At 42.5% G+C, this 25,231-nt stretch overlaps 2 protein-coding genes across 4 annotated transcripts; both read left to right on the forward strand.

Annotated features, from left to right (window-relative positions):
- Positions 1–876: 876 nt before the first annotated feature.
- Positions 877–10,225, forward strand: pfkma (phosphofructokinase, muscle a). The gene is made up of 22 exons (XM_034589750.1): positions 877–965; positions 1,868–1,941; positions 2,086–2,163; positions 3,551–3,740; positions 4,251–4,416; positions 4,753–4,797; positions 5,446–5,554; positions 5,663–5,758; positions 5,850–5,942; positions 6,047–6,172; positions 6,304–6,368; positions 6,694–6,757; positions 6,863–7,009; positions 7,628–7,698; positions 7,793–7,880; positions 8,013–8,165; positions 8,256–8,420; positions 8,541–8,602; positions 8,888–8,999; positions 9,113–9,212; positions 9,704–9,809; positions 9,911–10,225. Exons 1-22 carry the CDS (start codon positions 899–901, stop codon positions 10,038–10,040), a joined length of 2,307 nt encoding a protein of 768 aa, XP_034445641.1. The 5' UTR covers positions 877–898; the 3' UTR covers positions 10,041–10,225.
- A 1,248-nt stretch (positions 10,226–11,473) lies between these two features.
- Positions 11,474–24,377, forward strand: LOC117764173 (la-related protein 4). 3 transcript variants are annotated; one of them, XM_034589747.1, is made up of 17 exons: positions 11,474–12,069; positions 14,402–14,519; positions 14,837–14,995; positions 16,384–16,468; positions 16,587–16,723; positions 16,813–16,916; positions 17,017–17,127; positions 17,230–17,283; positions 17,377–17,586; positions 18,057–18,160; positions 18,628–18,669; positions 20,312–20,542; positions 20,659–20,713; positions 20,814–20,972; positions 21,062–21,201; positions 21,297–21,510; positions 21,832–24,377. In XM_034589747.1, the coding sequence occupies exons 1-17, from the start codon at positions 11,953–11,955 to the stop codon at positions 22,222–22,224; spliced, it is 2,433 nt and encodes an 810-aa protein (XP_034445638.1). In that variant the 5' UTR covers positions 11,474–11,952; the 3' UTR covers positions 22,225–24,377. The 3 variants fall into 3 exon arrangements, with proteins under 3 accessions (XP_034445638.1, XP_034445639.1, XP_034445640.1); XM_034589749.1 differs by having other exon boundaries at positions 11,517–11,537; positions 21,832–22,224; XM_034589748.1 differs by lacking the exon at positions 18,628–18,669 and having other exon boundaries at positions 11,475–12,069; positions 21,832–23,956.
- Positions 24,378–25,231: the final 854 nt, after the last annotated feature.

A 25,231-nucleotide genomic window follows, 5' to 3' on the forward strand; every position in this document is an offset into this window, starting at 1 on the left:
AGCAAATTTACCAATTAAAACAAAAACAGCTGGAGGTAAAATAAAGTGAGATTAAAAACTTGAATTGCCATAAGGATAAAAATTAGTTTTGTCCTGTTCCATGTTGCAGGTGCATGATGGGGAAAAAGCAGGATTTGCTGAGCTCAGTAAACACAGTTGGCACCTGCAGAATAATCCAGTCATCTGCCCCTTTAGGCAGATTCACACCATAATTTAAATTACTTTAAGTTTATCCCCAATGCATTTTACCAAGTTTGGTGCAAATTGGTTTAGTAATTTAGTAATTGTCTAATTCTGCTGACAAACAGGAACACATAAACCCATTAGCGGTAATGAAATAAAAGGAAGAAAAGCATTTATATCAAACATGCACAATTATATATGGTTAGTAATTATATAAATTTAAATTTTGTTTCTTGACTAATTATAAATTGACATATTCAGGATTCTTTTTTCTGATGTGGTTATTCTGCTCAAGGATCATTTCATTGGAAAAGTAACAATTTCTTTTTACAATCCTTGTCATTATCGTGTTGCTTATTTATAATTTAATTGGAAAAAAAACTCTGTATCCCTCTTACCTAACTTTTATTTCTGAAGTGGTGCCACATTAGAGCCATGTACCCTCTAACTGTCTGTCGCAGGTGGTTAAAGAATTGGATGTATATTTAGTAGAGTTTGGTGAGTGTGCAGTAAAGGGTGTCAGTGGGAAGGGGCTAGGGGAGTCGGAGGGGGGGGCAGGATTGTTGCCTATAAAGCCCGCGCCTCCAAGAATGCCTCCCCCGAGAAGCAGAGGGCAAAGAAAGAGTAGCAACACTCTTGGTCTCTATCCTTTTTCTTTTCCCTTCGTCGTACCAACCTGTCCTCTGGAAACATGTCCAAGAACCCTCATCTGGCCATGGACCCCACAAAGATGGGGCTCGGACGCTCCATTGCTGTGCTGACATCAGGAGGAGACGCCCAAGGTAAGCAGAGGAGGAGGCTCCACTGTTTAGATCCGAGTAGATGAGTTTCAGGAAATAGCTGTGGGACAGTGTCTCACATGTTGATGTGTCTCTGAGCTGAATCCCAACCAGCTGTAGAGGCTCACTCCATCTTGCAGGTCCCAATGAGAGTATTGCATTAAGGCTCTGAGTGCTCGGCATCATGAGTAAGTTCAGAAGCCAAAGAACCAAATGGACGAGCAACAGTTTTCCAATGTGTCAGAGTGGCACAGCAGAAGGCCAGCTGTCAGGATGATGGCTGCTTGGCTATAAATCCCATCTGAAGTCATGAGTGCCAAGAATTTTGGTCTTTTCTAACTTTAACCTAAAATTTGACATCAAGCTTCTATAGTCACTTACTCCATCATCTGTACTCGAAGCTAAGTTTTAGGGATGTCTCATATTCTCCGAACATGGTCTTTTCCTCCGAACCTGACTCTAACCCTTTAGAGCTTTAATCTGCTGCATTTCCCTTCAGTCAGTGTTGTCCCTTGTTTCACATCTTTGGGGCTAATTTTAGTGGCGGTGACCTTTTTCTGGTATGGACGAGAGAAACGCCCCCTAATCCACAGCTGCTGTCTGGTGAAACAAGAGCTGCAGGCGCTGCCAGCGTACCACAACACAAACACACGCTGTGGCCTTTAGTGTATGGAACATCCAAGGGCAAGACGCTACACAAGACATGCAGTCCCCAAACTCTCAGCTCCAGTCTGTCCCCTCTGGGTATTTTTGTCTCATCTCTTGCCAACGTGCAGGTCGAGTCACTTAAAGGTTAAGATGGCTCTAAAAAGTCCTCTGACAGGAAGCGCTAAGTCAGATCGGATGTTGAGCTTGTTTTGGAAAATGTGTCAGTCATCACTTACCATGACATTTGTGTGTCTCAGGTATGAACGCTGCCGTGAGAGCCACAGTCAGAGTTGGTCTCTACACCGGAGCTAAAGTGTACTTTGTTCACGAGGTATGAGCTGCACACTGACACGCCATCACACTGCAAATTAATACAACCCAAAGAATCTGAAGCCTCTTTTTATCGATATCATCTCAAAGTTGTGTGTTTGGTCGCACTGCAGGGGAATAAGTGTATCTGTGTTGTGTGCTGCAGGGCTACCAGGGCCTGGTTGACGGAGGGGACAACATCCGCCTCGCCACATGGGAGAGTGTGTCCATGATGCTTCAGCTGGTGAGTGCCGTGCAGCCGAGTCAACGCACACTGACCCACACAACACTGTCTAATCACACAAACCACATAGTTATACTGAAATTGAAGTGTACACAGTTCAGCAACACATACATACATGTTCAAATGTAGCTCACACATCTTTTATCTATTTTTCAACAATCCCAGTCCCTTCACCAACTTCACAAAAACTGGATCCTAATCGTCTTACGTTTTCCAAAGCAGACAAACCCCCTCCGTCAATAATGATGAAACCTAGACTAAAAGAGAGAAGAGAAAATAAATAATTATAAAGGAATAAGGAAAATCTCTAGTCAAGCAGGAATAAGGTGCCATTTCCCAGGATTTCTCAGAGCTGCATCCCTCCTCATAATTATAGTTTGAGTTGTCTGGAGATTTCTGCCACGAAATCAATACACTGAAGGTGAATGCAGTTTTTCGTCAGGGTTCTCACAGTGATGCAAAATCACAGTTAAAAAGTTAATCGGCAATTCAGTTCTTATTTCCAGAAATTGTCCACATCATCCTGTATAATCCACAGAACACAATGTTAACAGTTTACACAGGGACCGTGTCTCCAGTCGACAGTAGCTCCTGGGTTTACAGTGATGTCTGTGGGTTATCCTGAGTAACAGGGCACTTTAAATCATTGTGCCTCAAGTACAGACTCACAGAGCTGCTGGCAGGGCTGCAAGCTCTTGGTCTTAATGTGACAAAAACACGTTGTCAAAGTTTTAAAACGAAAATCTTCAATGCTGTGCTATACAAGTAAAATAACATTTGCCTCCATTGAAATGGGGCTGGCAGGTTGTCCAAATAAAATGACATCATGCAGGTATAGCTTGACCTTATTTGGACAACCTTTAATCTTGCACCTACTCCACTTCAGGTCTCTGATAACATGGGAAACTGTGATTCAGTGTGAGGATATTAAACGACCCTATCCTATGACTGAAGGATGATGGAGATGCAGTAACATTGTGAAGCTTGTGATTCACATTACATCTTTCATCTCTGTTGGCTAAATAAAGCGGCCTGCCAGTGGAGAAGACATGACATGCTAAGATTCATGAAGTGTGTGAAAGTGAGCGATGGAGTGGACACAGGCCAAATTTCCAGGATTTCACCTTTACAGTGACCCCCCCCCCCCCCTGTTTATAGAGACTGTGTTGTAAAGCTGCAATCATTCCTATTCATCCATAGAGATGAGTATTTGAAGCCTATCAGCAGCATATATTTCAGAATATATTGAAAATCCATTCTGTGAAAACATGATGGAGTTTAAATGTCAGTTATCACCGACTCCCTGTCATTTTTCTTCTTTCTCATACAGATATTGTTTGTGTGTCAGTGTCTGTGTTAAAATCTGCTGCTTCTCCTCACGTCTTAGGGAGGCACTGTTATCGGCAGTGCCCGCTGCAGGGACTTCAGGACCAGGGAGGGTCGTACGAAGGCAGCCCAGAACCTGGTGAAGCTGGGCATCACCAACCTGTGTGTGATCGGGGGCGACGGCAGCCTGACTGGAGCCAATGACTTCAGGTCTGAGTGGAGTGGACTGCTGTCCGACCTGGTCAAAGCTGGTAAAGAGACAAGCGCAGAATAATGATTATGGGTCCTGAGGGGTCTGTCTTTCTGATCCATCTCTAAAAGGTGGATCGGAGGAACAAAATGTCAGATTTGAATGCAGAAGACTGAACTTTGTTTCTACCAATGAGTGGGAATTGACTGGAAATGGATATTAGTTATCACAGTGATCAAGAGGACAGATCCTCTTAAGTTTTGGTCATAATCCAAGAGATTTTCACCCAATCTCACATATCAAACCCTATTTTTGATACTGATAAAGACATTTTCAGCAATAATTCTCATTATTGAGAGTCGGGGTCCGCCATTCCTGCCTTGGATTCCAAATACTTTATATATTCTACTTAATTATTGCAAACTGGGCTCAGAAGACCAAGAATAATGTCTGTGAAATGTCAAAAAAGCACTGATTTGACTGAACATGTTTTTCAGACTGATCTCTATGATCATAAGAAGATTTCTAGAAATTATACAACCTATTAATATATATGTTCAATGTTTTCTAGGTAATATTACAGACACAGAAGCCAAGAAATCTTCCCACCTGAACATCGTTGGCATGGTCGGCTCCATCGACAATGACTTCTGCGGCACTGACATGACCATCGGCACCGACTCCGCCCTGCACCGCATCATGGAGGTGGTGGACTCCATCACCACCACAGCACAGAGGTCAGACATCACTGTGCCACTGTGGATGTAGTGATGGAGAAAATCCATGTTGACTAAAGGTCATAAAACAGAGAAGAATAAACTGGTAGACACATATACGTGTGAGCCATTGCATCTCAAAATAACACAACGCAGCATCAGGTCAGGCTGCTCCTGTCAATAAAGAGTCTAACTGCTGTATAGATTTACTAAATTTGTTGCACGTGTCAGCTTATACACAGAATATGCAGATGTTTATATGTATTAGGTGTATGTATGTATGTATTAGAGGGATAACGTATATTATATATTTATTGCATGTAAATCATTCCTTTCTTAAAACATTTCCATCCACAGCCACCAGAGGACGTTCATCCTGGAAGTGATGGGCAGACACTGTGGGTCAGTACCTTGTGTGTTTATGTGATTTTGTATATTTATGTGTTTATAGTGTGTACTGACAGGGACACATCTATGGATAGTAACTATACAATGTGATCGCTCTAAAATCTAATATATTTCCATTTATTTGAATAATCCGCTGTAGCATGATCACCTATTTATTCACATTCTTATTAAGTCAAATTTGGCTTTAGTGCTTCCTTCAACATGTATTAAATAAAAATAACTGCTATTTGCAATCAGAAAATAATAATTACTGTATGTGCACTGTAAAAGATGTAGATATTTAAACATTTGCTCCTCCAGAGCATCCTTCACTTATTTTCCCATCCCAGCAAAACATCCACCAAGTACCTTTAATCGATGATATCTTACTGATCCACCAATTAACACAATACATGCAATTTGTTTCATTAATTTCAATATATATCATATATAAAATGAAGGAATACTGTTTCATGAGGACTTTATTGAAGTTGTTAACTTCAAAAACATATTCGAAAAAAGAAAATATATTTAGAAAAAAGCCACATAATGTTCGCAAGTTTGCTTGAAAGGTTTCACATGCGCCTGTTCACAGACCTGTGTGATAGCTAAGCCTGAATGATAGACAGATGTAGCTGACACACAGGTTTATCTCGGCTGCAGGTACCTGGCTCTGGTGACGGCTTTGGCCTGCGGTGCAGACTGGGTGTTCATTCCTGAGATGCCCCCAGCTGCTGACTGGGAGGACCACCTGTGCAGGAGGCTGCAGGATGTAAGTGTGTGAATTCAACTGCATATGAAGATGTCTGCTAAACATCTCACACATATCCACATGTCAATCAGATTCACAATTGTATTTTTATTCCCTTATTTTCTACAGCAAAGGGGCCGAGGTTCTCGTCTGAATGTCATCATCATGGCTGAGGGAGCAATGACCAGGGATGGTAACCCGATTACATCTGACCTGATCAAAAAGGCAAGCTCTACCTCGGGATATCAATGAGCGCTAATGCTACAAGTTACACAGACAGTATGGCATGCTGATAGATGTCTTTGCGTTTCCTCAGCTGGTGACTGACAGGCTCGGCTTCGATACTCGCACCACTGTTCTCGGACACGTACAGAGAGGAGGCACGCCCTCCGCCTTCGACAGAGTCCTTGTGAGTATCTCAGCGAAACATCAGATACACTTCTGATTCTGCTTCTCCTTAAACACACACACGCCCGATGATCTGACTTGTGTGTATGTGTGTGTGTTCTCCAGGGCAGCAGGATGGGTGTGGAGGCCGTGATGGCCCTGCTGGAGGCCACTCCAGAGACTCCCGCCTGTGTGGTCAGCCTGTCCGGAAACCAGGCAGTCAGACTGCCACTCATGGAGTGTGTGCAAGTGGTACGTCGACATGTTTTCACCCCAGAATACACCAGATTTCCCCTCCTGTAATTTGTTGCTCCACTTGGATTTGCACTGACTGTACAGTTTCAGGGATTTTCCGTCCTTCTTACACTCCCTTTCCTTCACAGACCAAAGATGTGACTGCTGCCATGGCTGAGGGCAGATTTGAGGATGCTATCAAGCTCAGGGGGAAGTAAGTATTTTCCTCTTCAACTTCCACCAAACTTTGTTTTTGAGGACATGTTTTAATATGGAGCCTGGAAGGATGCCAGTGGAACAATTACTGACTTTTCTCATCTATATCTTATTGTATTTGTAATAAATTAATAAACTACAATGTGCCACCTAACATTTAAAGTCACATTGTAACTTCACTTGGATGTTTGCTCTTTGACACTTGCTGTTTTCGCATTCATCTGCTAGAGAACGTGTGGAGGAATAATGGGAGAAAAGATAAAGCCTCAGTGTTATACCGTCTTTCAGAACAAGAAACATTCAATTGTGTCTATGATTTGCAGGAGTTTCGAGAACAACTGGAACACATACAAACTGCTGGCTCACATCAACCCCCCAGATGTTAAGGTGAGATTTCACATCCACAGTATTTTTCATGACAGAGAAATGTTTACACCAAAAACCTTCTTTTCTGACAATGAATCTTCAACAATCTCCTTCTCTCGCTGACAGAGTAACATCAATGTGGCCATCGTGAACATTGGCGCCCCCTGCGCTGGCATGAACGCCGCAGTCCGTGCAGCAGTCAGAATGGGCATCATCCAGGGTCACACCATGCTGGCTGTCCATGACGGCTTTGACGGTCTGGCTGAGGGACAGGTAACCTGTTTAGATTTCCCCACTTTTGTTAAGATTTGGTGACATTCCTTTTAGACTGAGTTGTAAAAATGATGTTTTGTCATTTTAACCCAAGAAATCCAGGAAAAGAAAACAATAAGCAGAAATGAAATGTTTCCCTTTGCCAAAAGAGCAACTTCGATACCACTGGAAACCCAATTCTTTATAATCAAGCACAACAGAGAGACAAATGAGACCAATACCATAAGAACAACACAACTGATAACCGTAAAATTATTATGTTGAAACAGGGATAATATTACATGTATTATATTAAAGGTGGATAAACAAATAAATGCTTTTATTCAAGCATCATCCACACAAAAGTGCCAAGTGACCATTGACACTATACAACTCAAAAGAGCAGAAACAATCCTCTGTACCCTGATCAAGTTATAATAATAATAAAAATAATAACATGTATGTTTCAGTCTGCTTAATATCTCTTCCAAACATTTTTTTCTTCATCAAATTCAAATTACAGATTCTTAAAATAACACGACAAGACTTGCTCTCCCTCTCTGTGTTTAAATTCTTTTCTGGTTCCAAGCCGTCATGCAACTTTTGCTTTTGAATATTTAACATTTTCTTCCTCTGCAGATTGAGCCCATCAACTGGACCTCAGTGAGTGGTTGGATTGGAAAGGGAGGCTCAATGCTGGGCACCAAGAGGTAAAACATTAGTGGATATTCTCTTGTGGTGCAGCTTTGTTGTAAGACTAGAAATGAAGCATTTCACTGTGTTATTTCTCTTTGTTTGATATAGATCTCTGCCATCCAAGATGATGGAGAAAATCAGCCAGAACATTGCCAAGTTCAACATCCACGCTTTGGTGATCATTGGAGGATTTGAGGTAAAGATGTGGCATCGTCATTCAAGTCATTTGTAAATGTCAGCTGAACTTTCTCTCGGCCTCAGTCATGACTTCTCCAGGCAAATTAAAAGTTTGAAAGCACGCAGACAAATGAATCTCCATCTGCTGCAGGCATACATGGGAGGCCTGGAGCTGGTTCAGGCCAGAGAGAAGTTTGAGGAGATGTGCATTCCGATGGTGGTCATCCCCGCCACCGTCTCCAACAACGTCCCAGGCTCTGACTTCAGCATTGGCGCTGACACTGCCCTCAACACCATCACCTTGGTCAGTGCCAGATATGCATGTAAACACACACACTCACACACTTATAAAACAACCAGGAGCTAAACACACTTGTGGTTCATGTCTCTGCAGACCTGTGACAGGATCAAGCAGTCTGCAGCAGGGACCAAGCGCCGCGTCTTCCTCGTTGAGACTATGGGTGGATACTGCGGCTACCTGGCCACCATGGCTGGTCTGGCTGCTGGAGCCGACGCTGCCTACATCTTCGAGGAAAAGTTCAACATTAAGGACCTGGAGGTGAGCTAGTCGTGGATGAACCTTGACCGTTTGAACAGTTTTCTAGTTTTAAGTATTTTCCTTCTACAGTTTTACAAGTTGCTTGTGTAGTGATGTGTGAACTGTGGATTTGGTTTACAGATGAATGTCGATCATCTCATGCAGAAGATGAAGACAACAGTGAAGAGAGGTTTGATTCTCAGGTACGTTTTGTTCATGTGTGACCGAGAGCTGCAGCTGATATGAACTGAGCCCTGCAATATAACAATGACAAAATGCAAAAAGCTAATTACATATTTGGTTCAAACTAAATTAAGACCAGAATTTGACTTTCTGAAATCTTTCCATGTATTGTTAACGGTGGCTCACCCTCACACCCGTTCTTTTCCTGCCATGGTCAAAATGTCTGTTGTGAAAAAAAGCACGTAAATCAACTGTATTTAGAGTTTCAACGGTGTAATAATTTATCGCTGTCCTTTCTACAACAGGAACGAGAAATCCAATGCCAACTACACTACTGACTTCATCTTCAACCTGTACTCAGAGGAGGGCAAAGGCATCTTCGACTGCCGCAAGAACGTTCTGGGACACATGCAGCAGGTCTGTGCACGTGACAAAGAGGGGAAATCCCCTCTTGATAAAACGTCACAGATTTTCTCCTTTTTTCGCTCCATTACAATCTGATAAACGTGTTTGTCTTCTGTCCTCGGCAGGGTGGCACTCCGACACCCTTCGACAGGAACTTTGGCACCAAAATGGGCGCCAAGTCTGTCCTGTGGCTGACTGAGAAACTGAAGAGCTGCTACAGGCATGGTATGTTGACATCAAATCAAATGCTCCTTGCTGCACATTTTGATGATGTATCATGATATCAACAGATTGGGGTGGAATTGATCTACGTATGTTTATTATTCAAGTTCTGTACCCATAATTCTAAGGTACTCATTGCTGACAGTTTTATGCTTCTTGTGTTATCTTTAAATTCGACATTTCAAAGATATTGTTCACTTTGCTTCGTTACTTTTATCTTACAGATCTAGTATCCTGTGTTTTGTAGATCAATGCATCAGAAACAATAAAAAATCCATTAATATGAGATAATGCGACATTTCTGAACATTATATAATTTTGATACGTAAAGCACATTGATTTTGCATCGTGGGTTTGCTTCCTTTATTTAAAGGTCTGTAAACCTGCTCTGCCACTGACAACATTATAACAACAGTCTGTGATTGTAGTGGTTGACAGTAGTGAGCTTTACGTGGCGTGTGGACTGAACCATTTCACTTCCTGTGTCCCTATAGGTCGTATCTTCGCCAACACGCCCGACTCCGCCTGTGTGCTGGGCATGAAGAAGAGGGCACTCACCTTCCAGCCTCTCACCGACCTGAAGGAAGACACAGATTTCGAGTAAGATACATGTTTTCTAAATGACTTACTGTATCCACATGTGACAAGTGTGATGGTGAATGGTGATCCTAACTGATGAACCCCCCCCTTGTATTCTGCAGGCACCGCATCCCGAAGACACAGTGGTGGCTGAAGATTAGGCCCATCATGAAGATCCTGGCCAAGTATGACATCAAGCTCGACACGTCTGAACATGCAGATATGGAGCATGTAATTAAGAAGTCTTCTTGAGGAGTAGACTCTCGTGGAGCACCGGGACAGAGCCTTGTTCAACACCTTTCTACATGTCTCTTTACATGAGCTGCTGTTCTACTCTTTCTTACCCTGAATGTGCGCTTGCTCACCTAATCTAGTGTTTTGTGGCAATTCCAGCTCCTAATGTGGATCAATTTTACAAATTAAAGATGTCATTCAAAGATATGCTGCATTGTTGGGGATTTATTTGGAACTGAGCCTGTGAATAAGGAATGCTCGGAAGATCTTATTCTCAGTGACCTGGGACATGTGCGGCACATACAGGGCACTGTTCCCAAATAAAGGTTTTCACTGAGCACCAACATATTTGTCCATTTAGGGCAGAAGGAGACCCCCAGACTGGTATACCCCCCCCCCCCCTCCATCTGTCTGTCTCTACTTACTATATGTTCATGGAGACAGATGCAACCAAACAGGTGATGGTGCCTGTGATTATAGAAAACATCAGTCACTGATCATGATTTTCAACTTTTAAGACCATGTCTTCTTCATTTTAAAGGGAACATTGATGGTGGAACTAATTACTAACTACATTGATAACCCATTCACACATAGCTACACTACTATGTGATCTATCTGTGAACAACCTGTTTAGGTAGATTAAAGTGTTTTCAGTGACTTATCAGCTCTTATTGATTACATCTCAAGTGGGACAAGAAGTGATTACATCAGTTCTTGCTCTCTCTTGATGCTACACATGACACCACAGGACATTTATTAAACTTACTGGTGACGGCAGAACATCACTTGTGATTATTACCTAAGGATCAGTGTATCAACTCAAACAGATGAGAAAAATGTATTCTATTGTTACTGCAGATGACACAGAGAAACTCATTTATTGAAACATTATGGGACTCTCCAAATGTTTAGATGTCTAGACACGTATCCATCGGTATCATCGGTGGAGGTGTCTGATTGGTCCCAAATTTACTCTGCAGCACGACAACGAGCTCACATATTTCAGATAGATACATAAAAACCAAATCCTATTTTTATCAATATTAATTATTATATTTAAAAAATAATTACTTTGTTAAATATAGGGTTTTATCTCGGGTCCATGAGTTTCTTTTTGCTTTTGGAGACAGAAAGAGAGTGAAGCATTTGATCCTAATTCTGTTGAACTTTTCTTAAGGTTTTCTTAAATAAAGATTTCCCTTTAAGTGATGAAGGGAAGAGTTCAGAGGTCAGGCTGTCCCTCATAATTTGATTTATACATTTTTTATCCATAAAGTTGACATAGTTATTAAAATGCCTCTCACCATATTCACCATTGCTTGACAACCATTACATTTTGTTTTCAGTACAGTTCACTGCTACAGTTTTGAGGGACTGGGGCGACGCTGCAGATAAAAAGCAGCAGAAAACTACAGTGCGGGTCCGGAAGAGGAAATGGTTTGTGCAGAGGTCACCGGGAACCCGCGGTGGCAGCCGGGACGTCGGCGGACTGTGTGCCTGCGCTGAGGAGAGGTGCGTGTCCCCAGTGTCCGCTCCGGTCGCCCGGTTAGGAATGCGCCTCACGAAGCCGGTGTGTGCTGTGATATTCGGTGAAAAGCCCGCGGGGACCGTGGTGTGAGAAGAGTCATGGTTTGGCATCGCTTGTACCTTTAGTGTCTCGGCTTTTGATTCATTGAGCTATCTGTCGTTAGCCCGCTCCGTTGATTCATAGCACGCTAGGTCGGGAGCCTCCGTCTGTAGCCTACCTGTTAGCCTGTTAGCTAGCTAGCTAGCAGCTAGTCCGAGTGCGCTGCTGGCCGATCCAGTCCGACGGGAGAGGACCAGGCTTACTGCTGAACACGAGCCGGTTGTTTCCGAAGGACGAGCTGGTGGTGGCTGGCGGGGGCCGGGAGAAAGCGACGGGGTGGAAGTGAGTAAGGAGCGGCTGATGAGTTCAGACCAGAGCGGGGAGCCGCCGCTGCTGCAGGAGGAGGCCGATCCGGGACCGAAGACCGGTGGGAAGGACGAGGCTCCGCTGGGGAGCGAGGGAGGGTCAGGCGGCATGGTGAGTGAGGCCTTCTCTAGCTAGCTAACGAGCTAACACTAGCTAAGTGGCTAAGTGGCTGCTGCTCAGTAAGGACCTGTTAGCACAGTACACCCCCCTTCTAGTGGGGGCAGCGAGATTTATCAGGCAGCAGCAGCAAATATGAACTGAAACAAGACACACGATGTAAGATCACACGTTTCTGCTCAGCTTGAACTTTGTGACTATTAGCTTGTAATTACACGGCGATGTTATCAAACCACCCCACCCCACCCCACGGCTCACACGGCAGCACTTGTACAACTGCTGAGTTGCAGCCGATAACGTTGCAGACACACGGGCAGGTGATTTTTACCCTCTTCCATCAGCCCGATCTCCTGCTAATGCTGCTCCACCGGCTAACGCTAGCTTAGCCCCCGCCACCAGCGAGCTCATTAAGTAGTTTGCTGAGTAATCATTAGCTGATAAGTTAAGTTATGACACAGTCGTGGGGGGGACGGCGATGTTGTTGGGAGCGGACAAACACTCACTCGAGTTGTTGTTTAATTTAGTAAATGTGCAAAGCTTCGACTATTGACCGAAGGATGAAGGTTCATTCAGCCTGGTCTTATCTGGTAGCTAACGCTCCTAGCTAGTGGGCTAAGCTAGCGCAGTGACATGCGTTGCTAATACCTGGCCTGTGCGGCGCAGCGCGGTCAGCTGACACTGCTTGGCTCGGCACGGCCCGTGACACAGAAGCATGCATTGTAACCATGTGTCAAGTTGCACGGCACATAAATGTTAGCTGCCACAGTGAGGCCTCCGCGTTTGACACGTCCATTCCCGAGTTATTGGCAGAGAGAAGCGTGTCGGGGCATATTGTGACTAGCAGCTGTTCCTGTCAGGCCCAAGTGCTTTTAGCTCAAATACAGGGAGTGGATCTTCCACCAGGTGGAGAGTGACCCTGTGAAAAGAGGGAGCCGGTAAATGTGACAGTTACTGGCGTTTCAGAAGTTACAGCTGTCATCTGGTCCCTGCTGCACAAAGCCACAATCCACAGTTAGTTCACCTCAGGGTGTGTGTGTGTGCCCCTCAATATGTTCTGTATGTGATCTATTCCTGGCCACAGATCTCTGCAGGGTCAGGGTTTTCTCCTGCCAGTCCGCAGCCACTTTGATACAGAGACTCCGAACCAATCATTGAAGAAAACTCAATTAGAAATGTCTTGTTTCAAGTCATATAAAATACTACCTACATTATTTTCTTTAATCCAGTTGTATCTGGGTGATAAAACAATATCCATAATTATCACAATATAATTTCCATTAATAGTAAACAACAAAAGTTCAATATGTATCTATATAAAGCTTATGCATTGTGTAAGCACAGTGGGGAGGTACGATACATAATTGATCGACCTCAGATTTGCATATTGTTTTGCCTTTTACCAAGTGTTTGTCGCTCTCTGCTCCTAAGGGAGAGTGTAAAACTACAATCTTCACCCAGGAGCCAAAATCAGTCTTAAACTTAAAATAAATCATAATGTGACATTTATCATGATGAATATTGCTATCGACTATTTGAAAATTAATTTCTTGATATAATTTCCCACCCCAGCTTTGTTGTGGCCACATTTATTACTGTGGACATCCTGGTTGTACAAAGTCTTAATCGTTCTCCTCTAGGTTAATTAGGTAATAGCCTCTGTTGTTGACAAGGGATTGTGGGGCCCAATGTGGGCACATTTCATTGTACTTCTCTGGTTTCCAATTATATGCCATGGATGCCCAGTGGTGTACAGGTGTTCCTGCCAACATCGAACATAACGCCAGGGGATTTTATTCAGTAATACAAAGATGTAGTGAAATCAACAGGGCTGGTGATGGTCGGCTGTGACCTGCATGACCTCAGTCCCCTGTGGAATATAGTTGGAGACCACATTTTTACCTCCTTGTTGCCTCGTGTCTGGTTTCTGTATATATGTCACTGCTTTAACGTTTACTTTAAAAACAAAAAAGTAAAGTTTGATCTCACTTTCAGGTGAACACTCAGGACCTGGGGGGGGAGGGGGTTCAAATAGTTAATACAGTTAAGTGCAGCATTTTCAAAACTAAATAGTTATTTGTTCTAAGTTTGTGGTGAGATTAAACGACTTGCCTTTAAGCAAGTACATGTTTTTGAAGATAAATAAATTAGTGATCTCGGTGTAGTGGTAATTACAGCACATTTGGTTTGATTCAGATATAAACTGTCAAACTACGTTAGTCCAATTTAAATAATTGTCTGTTTGAAATGTTTGATCTAAAATACAGATTTTTGCTTTTAATATTTAAATGACTTGCACTGTCCTGATCCTGTTGTTTTTGCTTTGAAGGTCACCTCTAAGGGCGCCGGTTTGAACCCAAATGCCAAGGTGTGGCAGGAGATGCCTGTGGTTCCCAGCGAGGCTCTTACCAACAGTCCTCATTGGCCCACCGCCGACATGAGTGAGGGTGAGATGCACTTCCACCAGCTCAATTAAACATCTTTCAAAAAACAACCTAACTGGTTGTTACAGAGCGTTACAAGTGTGATCAAAAATATTTTGTTTGGAAAACAGAACATTGTCACATCCGTGTCTTTTGATATAAATACTGACTTTCCTCTAGTTGACACTTTAAGTAAAACAGTTTTTTACGTTTTCCTTAAACATCTTAACTTTATCAATGTCAACACTTACTAATGCATGTATGGCCTTTCAACGCAGGCCTAAAAACTGACCGGGCTATCTGTTGTTGGTTCGGAATGAAACTCACTACCTTTTTCACAGGTTATTCTGAGCCATCGTCTGCCGGGTCCAAGCAGTTCACTGTGGGACTCACGGCCCTGGATGACAGCAGCTCCACAGTAACAGCTGAGATAGCAGTAAATGGAATGGACCCTCCAGAGTTGGGCTTTTCCCCTGCTGAGTCCACCACAGGGACGCCAGGTCAGTCACATCACATCACATGCAGTTGTGTCTACACACCAACTGTGGCGGTGCAACTAATGATTATTCTGCTTTTCAAATCATTTATTCATTTTTATGTGATCTAGATGATAAAGTTTAAGTGGAATATAAAGCTTAATGTGTGCTTAGCCAATAAACTGTGTGGTTTCCCGTGTTAACATATAAATACAGTACTATTCTGTGTATTCCCTAAAAAATATCAGTTCTCCTTTTTAAATAGACTTTGTTAGATTTTGTCGCAAAGAAATGTTGCATACATATAGAAAAAAGGCGGGAGTAACATTGAAACAATAAAATATGGTAGAATCTCTTGATCAATAAAAGACAAAGTCAACATGTACATTTAGTTATATTTTCCACATTATTCCAATTTTAAGTTGATCAAATGCTAGGGCTTGAGGGTCCTTTGTTTAAGAACAAGTGATCTATGATTTTTCTGCACAGTTATTATTAGTTTTCATAATTCACATCAATGTTAAAATCAATAGATTCAATTTTTTCTCCAAACATCTTGTCACCTGACCGTAAAAACAGGTGTTTCATCTTCAGAACAGTGGGGACAGCTTTCAGAGATGCTTTAACTACTTATATTTTTAATACATATTTGGTAGTCGGAGGAATCAAAGTGTTTATAGGGGGAAATGCCACCGTAGCAGTCATCACAGTTTTGTGTACATATCTTTACATAACATCTCAATCTAGTCAATATTTTTGATTTTTATAATCACTGTATATTGGTTTGTGGTATGATATAGAATGTCTCGCTTGTCGTTTGTCTTCCAACTCAATGCCCCACCAATCCACATTGCTTTTCCTTTAATACGCACTATCCCTGTGGGAGGAAAGACGGTTGATAAAAAGTTTAGTTAAGACAAATGTCTAAGTTATTAAAATTCTAGTTCAGTAGCATAATGATTTATTTCTCCATTTTTGTAATTCTTCTTTTAAAGATTGCAGCACATTGACCAACCAGTCAGGTGGTTTTAATTCCAGCTCATCACCTCAGCAGGTGATTTCACTGAGCGCTAATCAGTGGTTCTTTGTGTGAAGCTAATGAAAACCCGCAGGCTGCTCACTCCACATCCCACATGGTTCAACTTTGACAAAGGTGCAGCAAGAGAAGTTTAGAGCACACACAGACTCTTTGGCCACACATAACCTGTAGAGTCATTTATATCACATACACCACACTCACTCGCAGATCATCTGTGTGACTTGGGGATGATTGACACACATGAAACCATTTTTTGACTTTTTTTCAGACTAGTTGTGATGTGTGTCATGTGTTTCACTTGTTTCACTTGTCTTGTACTAAATGTAATGTACATTTCACTTCTCACCACTGACATTTTGTGTTTGTGTCTCAGTGGATTCCAAAGCTGAAGAGCAGCCCATCTCCTCTGAGAATCTGCGAGAGTCTCTGAAGAAAGAGCTTGAGTTTTATTTCTCTAGGTAAGACGAAGACGCCCACAATACTTTTTTATACACCAGAATTTATGATGATGGACTCAACGTTTCCCAAGTCAAGAGAAAGCTAATCTACATGTTTGTGTAATTTTTTCTTTTTTAGAGAAAACCTCTCAAAGGATTTGTACCTGATGTCCCAGATGGACAGTGACCAGTTTGTTCCCATTTGGACTATAGCCAGCATGGAGGGCATCAAGGTCCTCACCACTGACATGGACCTCATCCTGGATGTGTTGAGATGTAAGTGAAAAGTTTTGGCTGGTGCATGTTAAAACGAGCTGCATACATTTGTGCTGTATCTACATTTAAATACCTTGAATTTCCCTCAGCCTCTCCTATGGTGCAAGTGGATGAGAAAGGAGAGAAAGTGCGTCCTAATCACAAGCGGTGCATTATCATCCTGAGGGAGGTCCCCGAAACCACACCTGTTGAGGTAAACACAACTTTACAGTCAAAACCATATTTAATTTGAATCATCACATTTCTGTTCATGTTTAGCTTAAGTATGAAACCTTTGTTTATCTAATTCACAGGAAGTGGAGTCACTGTTCAAAAATGACAACTGTCCAAAGGTGATAAGTGTGGAGTTCGCACACAACAACAACTGGTACATCACATTCCAATCAGACACGGACGCTCAGCAGGTACTGCCGGTCAATGTTCAGTCCACATCTCACTGTCTGGAGTTTTCATTTATAATGTTGCACCATGAATTTGTCTTTTAAATCTCTTCTCTGCTCCCATAGGCATACAAGTACTTGAGAGAGGAAGTAAAAACATTTCAGGGAAAACCCATCATGGTGCGTCAAATAAAAATCCCATTGTCATTTTAGAAAGGCCTTTTGGGAAGTTGATTTTTGTTTTACACATTTTTCTCTTCTTCCTGCTGACAGGCCAGGATAAAGGCCATCAACACATTCTTTGCAAAGAATGGCTACCGTAGCATGGACAGCAGCCTGTACGCTCAGCAGTCCCAGAGCCAGTCACAGTACAGCTCCCCCCTCTACATGCAGCATGTCTATCCCCAGCAGCAGTACCCAGTCTATGGCATCGTACCTCCCACCTGGACGCCTTCTCCCACACCGTATTTCGAAACTCCTTTGGTGAGACCAACTATACCCGTGGTTTTCCTCCGTTGAAAACCTTCTCTTACAGATGATTTTGTACCGGTGCATCATCAACAATTCAAAACATAAATCTGATGCAAGAAATTAACCTTGAAAGCCACATTGTGTGCCTGCAATAGTTGGGAGTCTCACCTCACAAAATAACTGCATAATCATTTATTAGTCATCACCACCTTGTTTGTTGTGATGTCTGTAGAGAGATGCAGTGGGTGAATTTAAATGAGTCCTTCCCTTCTTGCAATTTGAGTTGTGAGTAGACATGAACACTGTTTTGCATAACAATAGGTTAGTCAAAATATTCAGTATTTTCACATCCAGAGCAAACATAGTGAAATTTAATGATACTGCCAAGTGTATTGTCAGGAGCTTGTTGGTGAGTAATAACTGCACTGGCTGTTGCATGAAATTGGATTTACCAATACTACCTTTTTTCCCCCCTTGTGCAGGCACCGTTTCCCAACAGTAGCTTTGTGAATGGATTTGGCTCAGCTGGACACTACAAAACTGGCTCCAGTTCTCTTAACATCACTCGCCAATTCAACAGGAACCGGTGAGGACTTCTTATAATACTTATTATTTTTATTCTGCCTCTGTGCTGGCGGCAGCTGTGGCCAGAGGCTTGACGTGTTTCGGTTGTCTGTCCGTCCATCTCTCCCATTCTTGTGAATACCCAGTCTTGGGAATCACTTCAAATTGGGTCCAAGCTTTCTTAAATTTCTTGAAGTACTCGCAGCATACGAGTCTGAACTGACATTGATATAAAGTACAACTTGACCCGTCGGTGCAGGCAAACAACTACAAGGCCTCAGTTTTAGTTCCAGTTGACGTTATATAGTTTGGGCCTAAATCCAAGTCTGTCATTTTCTGAACGTGTTCAAATTGGAATGTGTTACCACCTTGTGTCGTCATTTACATAGAGTTAAACAGTGGACATCAGATCATCTGCTATTGTCTAAAGATAATGTACCCCCACCAGGGAACTGTTGTTCACTCCCTGTCTTCTCACTGTCCCCACAGTGTCCCCCTCTATTCAAGAAAGAATGTAATAAATGCCTTCAGGTACCACGACTATACCGTATTATAAGCTTCATCGCTACCATCATGTCTTATCATACTGCAGCAGCAAATGACTAAATCCATTACGGGGCCCATGCCTTTTGCCAGTCAGGCTTTTGTATACTTAAATCTTTTTTCATCACTGTGATAAATTAGTGTTGCCAGGTAATGGACATCCTGGATTTGTCATGTCATTTGATAAACGTAGGCTTGCCTACTAAATGGCAGCAGCTGCTATCTGATCCTGAGCAATTTGCTTTTTCTAGTTATCGTCACCTTGGCTTCAAAATATCCTCTTTGCTTTTACGTTATTGCATGCAATGGTTTCGTCCATCACAACTAACCATCCATCTTATTGGTTCATTGTTTAGTTTTTGTTTGTTCCCCAGTTTCACTGCTGCTTTCGTTTTCAGTGACTGTATTACCATATGCCATAACAAACAATAGCTGCGATGAGTTTGACGCAGAGTCTAGGTCAGCTGTCGAGCTTTAATCTGAGTGCTTTAAATCTTTCACAAAGAGATGACAACTTTGCAAGTTTGTTAAGCGTGAAAACGCAGCTTCACAAAGACGTAGCTCGCTGCACTCTTCCCAAGTCAGACCTGATGATGAGATCATTATGCGCATAGAGGGAAACTAGGGAGTGCGGTAACTGGCTTTGGTTCTCTCTTTCTCTCCTTTGTCCTTTCCTTTCATTTCTCTCTATCCTTCCCTTCCAAAGTTGGGTGCTTCACTCCCTTCCCAATGAGCGTTCAGATTATGAGATCTGAGGGTCAAGACTCAAGAAGATTAAACCATGTGAATCAAGCTGCTCGAACAATATCTGCCTCAAAGCTTTATTAGTGGTTCATGAATATATCAGTAGCCTGTCGAGGTCTTACATGGGTGTTGTCAGCTCTACTCAATGACTGACAGGTTGCAGATTGCCAAACAGTTTAAATTGTAGCCATTAGTCATCACTGTTTCAACCAACCATGAGCATAAACGTCATCCAAAAAACCCTGCATGTTAACGTTTACCCTGAGCACACAGAATGCTGCCTCATTCCCCCAGCAAGCCATTAAGCTTCAGTTGGTGCCACCAGTGTTTCCTTTCAACTGATTTAGCTGTTTCAGCCTCCATCATCATAAAACTGTTCAAGGACCATAGAATATAGCAATTAGATTATTTTTTTTATAGACATAACAGCCTGTTCGAGTTATCATCCTATCACCAGCAGTTTTCTCTTAGCCACCACAAGCTTGACTTATGTTGAGATGTTATAGCCCATTAAACAGATTTGCATAACTGCAATAGCTGCTGAACAGTTTGCAGAAAATTATGGTCCATGTATTTTTATATTTAACAACATTGGAAAAGTTACTTAAAACAGCATCGTATTCCTTTTGTTTATGCGTGCAAATGCATCACCTTACATCATTAACATGACGCAGCAGTTTATTCAGTACAACTAACCCAAACTAATGCTGTATAATAGAATAGTCCTTTAAATCCTACCCTTTGGCTTTTTTTCATTTTGAAACCAAAAATTAGCCCGTCATGCAAAAAGGAAAGGAAACACTGGCTGCAAGTATCTCTGTGCAGTTTCTTTTTTTTTTTTCTAAATATTGACCGTGCTCATCAAACCCTTTCTCCTCCGCAACAGAAACCACGTGAAGCCCCAGGTGAGGACAAGTGAAGTGACCGCAGCATCCATAACTCCCGTCTCCCTGGAGAGTCTGACCGGATTGCGCAGCCCACAGCCTCCTGCTCTTCTTGCCGCTGCCACTAACCCAGTCCAGACCGTCTCTGACCTAAGCATGGCGTTCTCACATCTCTCCTCCTCCTCTTCCTCTCTGGACCCCTGCGATGACGGTGGCATGTCAGGTCGCGGAAGGTAAACCTGTTTTTAGTTGCTGTCTGATTTGAGCCTGACTAATGGCTGCTGCTCATTGGTTGTGATGTGATCAGTGACTCTTGGCTAATCTTGAGGTAATTTGAATTGCATTTCAGACGCAGCACAACCTACAGAGGGACACGGAGGAGGCGAGAAGATGAGCGGATTACGGTAAATGGCAGTTTCATATTTTCATAAAATCTTGTTGGTGTTTTTAAATAATGAACCATCTCCTGATCTTTCTGTTTGTTGGCTCCATTTCCTTTATCAGAGGCCTATACCATTAGCAGAGGTCAAGGTTTCTCCACCCAAGTTCGACTTGGCTGCCACCAATTTCCCACCTCTTCCCGGCTGCGTGGTCAGCACACAGGGGGAGCCAGTGCTAGAAAACCGGATGTCAGATGTTGTACGTGGTCTGTACAGGGACAAGGTAAGACAGCAAGACTTACAGTTGTAAGACATTCTTAAAAAGAAGACTTCCGTAGAGATTTAAGCTGCATGACTCCTTTCTTTTTATAGACGGATCAAGCCAATAAAGAAGCCACTGTGAGTCCAGCATCAGTCCAAGCCTCAGTCACAGAGGAGCCTGTGGCCGTCTCAAGTCCCGCCCCGGCAGCAGCTAAATCCGCCACACAACCACTCGGACCCTCGGCCCCTGGGTACGACTTCCTCAATGGTTTTAATGTAACTCAGGCCTCAGATGCCTCTATTAAACTCTAAGTATTAATATGAATTTCTGAAACTGCTCTGACAGGAATCGTCAGGAGAAGAGAGTTGAACGGGGAGAGATCACAGCACCAAAAGCAACCCCACGCGCACCTGTTCAGACAACTGTCAACCCTTCCTCCTCCACACAACCTGTGCCTAGCTCCAGGCCTCAGCCCTCTGCTGCCTCCACGCCAGTGACGCCCAGCACGCCAGTCCCTGCTGCAGCCCCTGCTGCAGCCCCTATTCCCACCCCTGCACAGGTGAGCATCTTATTCTTTGCAATGAGAGCCAACACATGGCATCGTTATCCACCCGATGATGACATCTTTTGAGCATAGAGGGAAGTGCGGTAGTGATCTGACTGGCTTTGGTTATCTCTTCCTCTTTTCTATCTCTCACTCTTCTTCAGTCATTCTGTCTATTCTTTCGCTCTTTCTTTCACACCACGAGTCCAGAATTTTCACTCCGACCCCAATGAGCGTTAAGATTATGAGATCTGAGGGTTTCATTATCAAGTTATTGTATAACTGGGCTTGTGTGCTACATATATCAAAATTGTGCTTTTTCCTGTCCTGGTTTAGGAGCCACGTAAGCTCAGCTATGCAGAGGTGTGCCAACGGCCACCCAAGGACCCTCCCCCTGCTGCCCCCGCCCCAGTTTCCTCCGGCACTGCGTCCGGTCAGCCATTGCGCGAGCTGCGTGTTAATAAGGCTGAAGAGCCGGGCTCCAGCGGTGGTCCTGGAGAAAAGCAAGAGAAAGCCCATGACAGGGAGGGGGGCTGGGAATTCAAAGAGAGCCGGCCACCACGTGAACGTGACTCTCAAGGCTACTATCGCAGCAACGGCCCCAGAGGCGCCGGGGGCCTCAAGTTTCGGGACCAGAGGCGCCCGCCTCCGGCCCGACGCCACTCTCCCCAGGGAGGCTACAGGCATACTGGCAAAGAGCAGAATATCCCACCAGTTTCGCCAAAGTAAAAACTTGATATGAATCGAAAAAATATGTATGAATATACATGGATATATATAATTATATAAAAATGAATAACATAAAAGCAACAACATTAAGGTAGCCACCTTCCCCCCTGGAACTTGTCCAATGAGAAGCTCCTAAAATGACTAAGACCAGGACATCCAGGACTAATGGGCGAAATGACATCTGAAGAACTTTGACGAGTGATTTGAAAAGGAAACAAATCTTTGTTTTGGCCTCCAGCATTATGCTTAACACAATTAAGTGCGATTTATCTGGAGGCCGTCTCATTTGTGCTCTGCTGGGGAAAGGTGGGATGCTGGGCCGCGTAAATGGCCCTCTACCTTTTTTTTGATTTAAAAGAATAGATGTTGGTCTGCAAGAACAATATGCACTAAGAAGAAAAGAACATGCATATTTGTCATGTACATATACAAAGATATCACTAACACGCAATGAGACATCAGTTTTTCTTTGTTTTGTTTTGTGTGCTTAGGGTTGCAAGTATGACTGAAGCGTTGACTGATGTCTGTATGCATTGATAGTGAAACAAACAAAATGATTGAAGTGCTACAGTGTGCTGTTGCACTGATGTAATGAAATGGATGATTTTTTTTTTTGATTTTTACATCAGAGATAAAGAATCATTGTCCTGAAACTGGACAGTGTGGTCTTCTAATGTATAATAATGAAATGTGTTCTATAGTGGTATTTTGATCCTGGTTCATGATTGGCTTCAACTGTAAGAGTCCGATATCAGAAACGTTGATGTTCGCCGCAGTCCCATGTGTGGTTTTGTTCGAAGCCGAAATCCACTTTGGGGTTCTCACTGGCCTGTCAGCCACGGTGAATCTGCTAGCCTGGTCCAAAGTTTTTTATGTTTCAGTTTTATCTTTGCTATATATCTGAAATGTTTTGGGTGTACCCACTCCAATGGATTGAAACTGTCATGTTGATAATCAGTCAGATTCTCTGTTTACATGTTTGTTTGGGTTGTAGGGTGATGTATTTCATGAGAGAGCGAGGAGGGGGGAAAAAAAGAAAAGGTTAACGGTAAGATTCAGTGCGCCTGGTGGCCTAGGTGAAGTTTGGCTTTTCTACATCATCACAGGATATCCAGGTTAAGCTTATATCTGTGAATTGTTCTTAACAATGGCATAGTGTCAAAAATAGACCAAGGAGTACTGTTAGCTGAGGATGATTGCTACGTAATATTTGGCAGCCGGGTTGTGAGTATACCGAGAATTGGAAAATTTTTCACGTGCTATGTGCCAGCTGCCTACGATCGTAGTGTGCTAGGATACAGTTTCGATTTTTATTGACGAGATCTGCTGAATAATGTAGTCTTGGGGAAACTTTTTGGCCCAGTGAAACTTGATTTTGAAGAAGCTATAGAAGTGTAGTTGCCTATGCTATATTATAATAACCCTTCACTAGAGATGTGTGGGAGAATGTAATTGTTCTAGTTGAGAAGTTACAGCGGGAGGCTTTTGACAGCAGGATATCCACCTGATTTGTTTTGTGCTTTTAGGTTGAGTTTGCTGTGTTTTCTTTTTTTCTTTTCTTTTTTTTAACCTTTGAAAAACAAACAGGTTGACTTAGAATTTGAAGTTTGACTCACTGTATGTATTGCTTTTTAAGTTTATTTATTTTAAATCTGATGCGCAACGCTTTTCTCCCAATCTTGGTAGGCTGGTTTCCCCAAAGTTGTGTGAAATCGCATTGGCAAAAATAAAAACTCACACTTATGACATTTATTTACTGTTCCGAGATGTCAGCTGAGAGAAAATATTTGATGCATTGACTTCGGGTTTAGTAATGCAGTAAACGAGTAACCAATCACTGGGGCTGTTATTCTTTTTTTATTAATGAGTATGAGCTGCTAGTGATTTAGTCTAATTAAATAAATGCACTAACTTGTTTTTAAAAGAATCTTACCTGTGAGTAAGGTGAAATCATTTTAGAAGCATATGGTTGATGTTGACAGGCTTGCAAACACCATCAGGAGATGCTTCTCCCCTCCATATGTTTTGGTTATTTTCTGTTAATTTGGGTTGTGGTGGCAAAAAGGAAATATAGTAATGGATCAACCAAGTGTTTGAGACACAATCCTAGAACTGTATGAAATGTCACCAAAAATAAATTATTTTGATTTGGCTCTCCAGCGTCATTTCTTTCTCCTACCTCGTGTTTTGTTTAACCAAACTGCCTTTTGTATGCATCCTTGAGTGAAATGTGTTGCCAGAAGTATATGAAGTGTAAAATTGAGAAGGTTAGTGATGGAGAAAATGTAGCTTGGTGTCTCAGGTCTGGCAGAACAATTTGAGTTATTCTTGGCGTCTTCAAGATCAGGGTACAGCTCAGGCTCTGGTTTCTGTTTGTGCCTGTCTAGTAGTATAACTCAGGGGTTCCCAAACCTTTCCATGCCCCATGACCCCCATATAGCGTAAGCCTCTGGTGGGGACCCCCCCAGTTGTAAACATTTTAAAATTGCGTGTCCAAAATGAGGGCAAACATACAGCTTAATATATTCCCCTTATTTTTATTAATAACTAATCTGTCTTTTTTCTGTTACAAACATTCCTTGTCATTTCTGTACAGTAATATTAACTGTAAACATATATGAAAAGCTGTGTAATAACTGCTACATTTGCTGGTTAGAGGCTCCTAATATTACAAATGAATACAGGGCAAGGTGATAACCCTATTATCAAGCTATAATTTCCATTTAAAGCCATGTAACAAGTCCAGATGTCTATTGATTATGAATTGTGCAAGCACAGTGAGGAGGTATAACGCATAATCGATTTACCTACGTTTTGTAAAAGGTTTTGCAAATGTTTGCTCATCACTTCCCTTATGAAACCACATTTAAATTCACTGGATCCAAATTTGTATTTGCATTTGAACCAAATTGCATACACAGTCCCCTAAACATGCTTGGTTTCTTCCATCGAAAAAAATTAATCATTGACGAAAACACCAAACAGTTCTCGATCTGCCGTTGTTGGG

The sequence above is a fragment of the Hippoglossus hippoglossus genome, chromosome 7 (assembly GCF_009819705.1).
Source record: "Hippoglossus hippoglossus isolate fHipHip1 chromosome 7, fHipHip1.pri, whole genome shotgun sequence".
Lineage (NCBI taxonomy): Eukaryota > Metazoa > Chordata > Actinopteri > Pleuronectiformes > Pleuronectidae > Hippoglossus > Hippoglossus hippoglossus.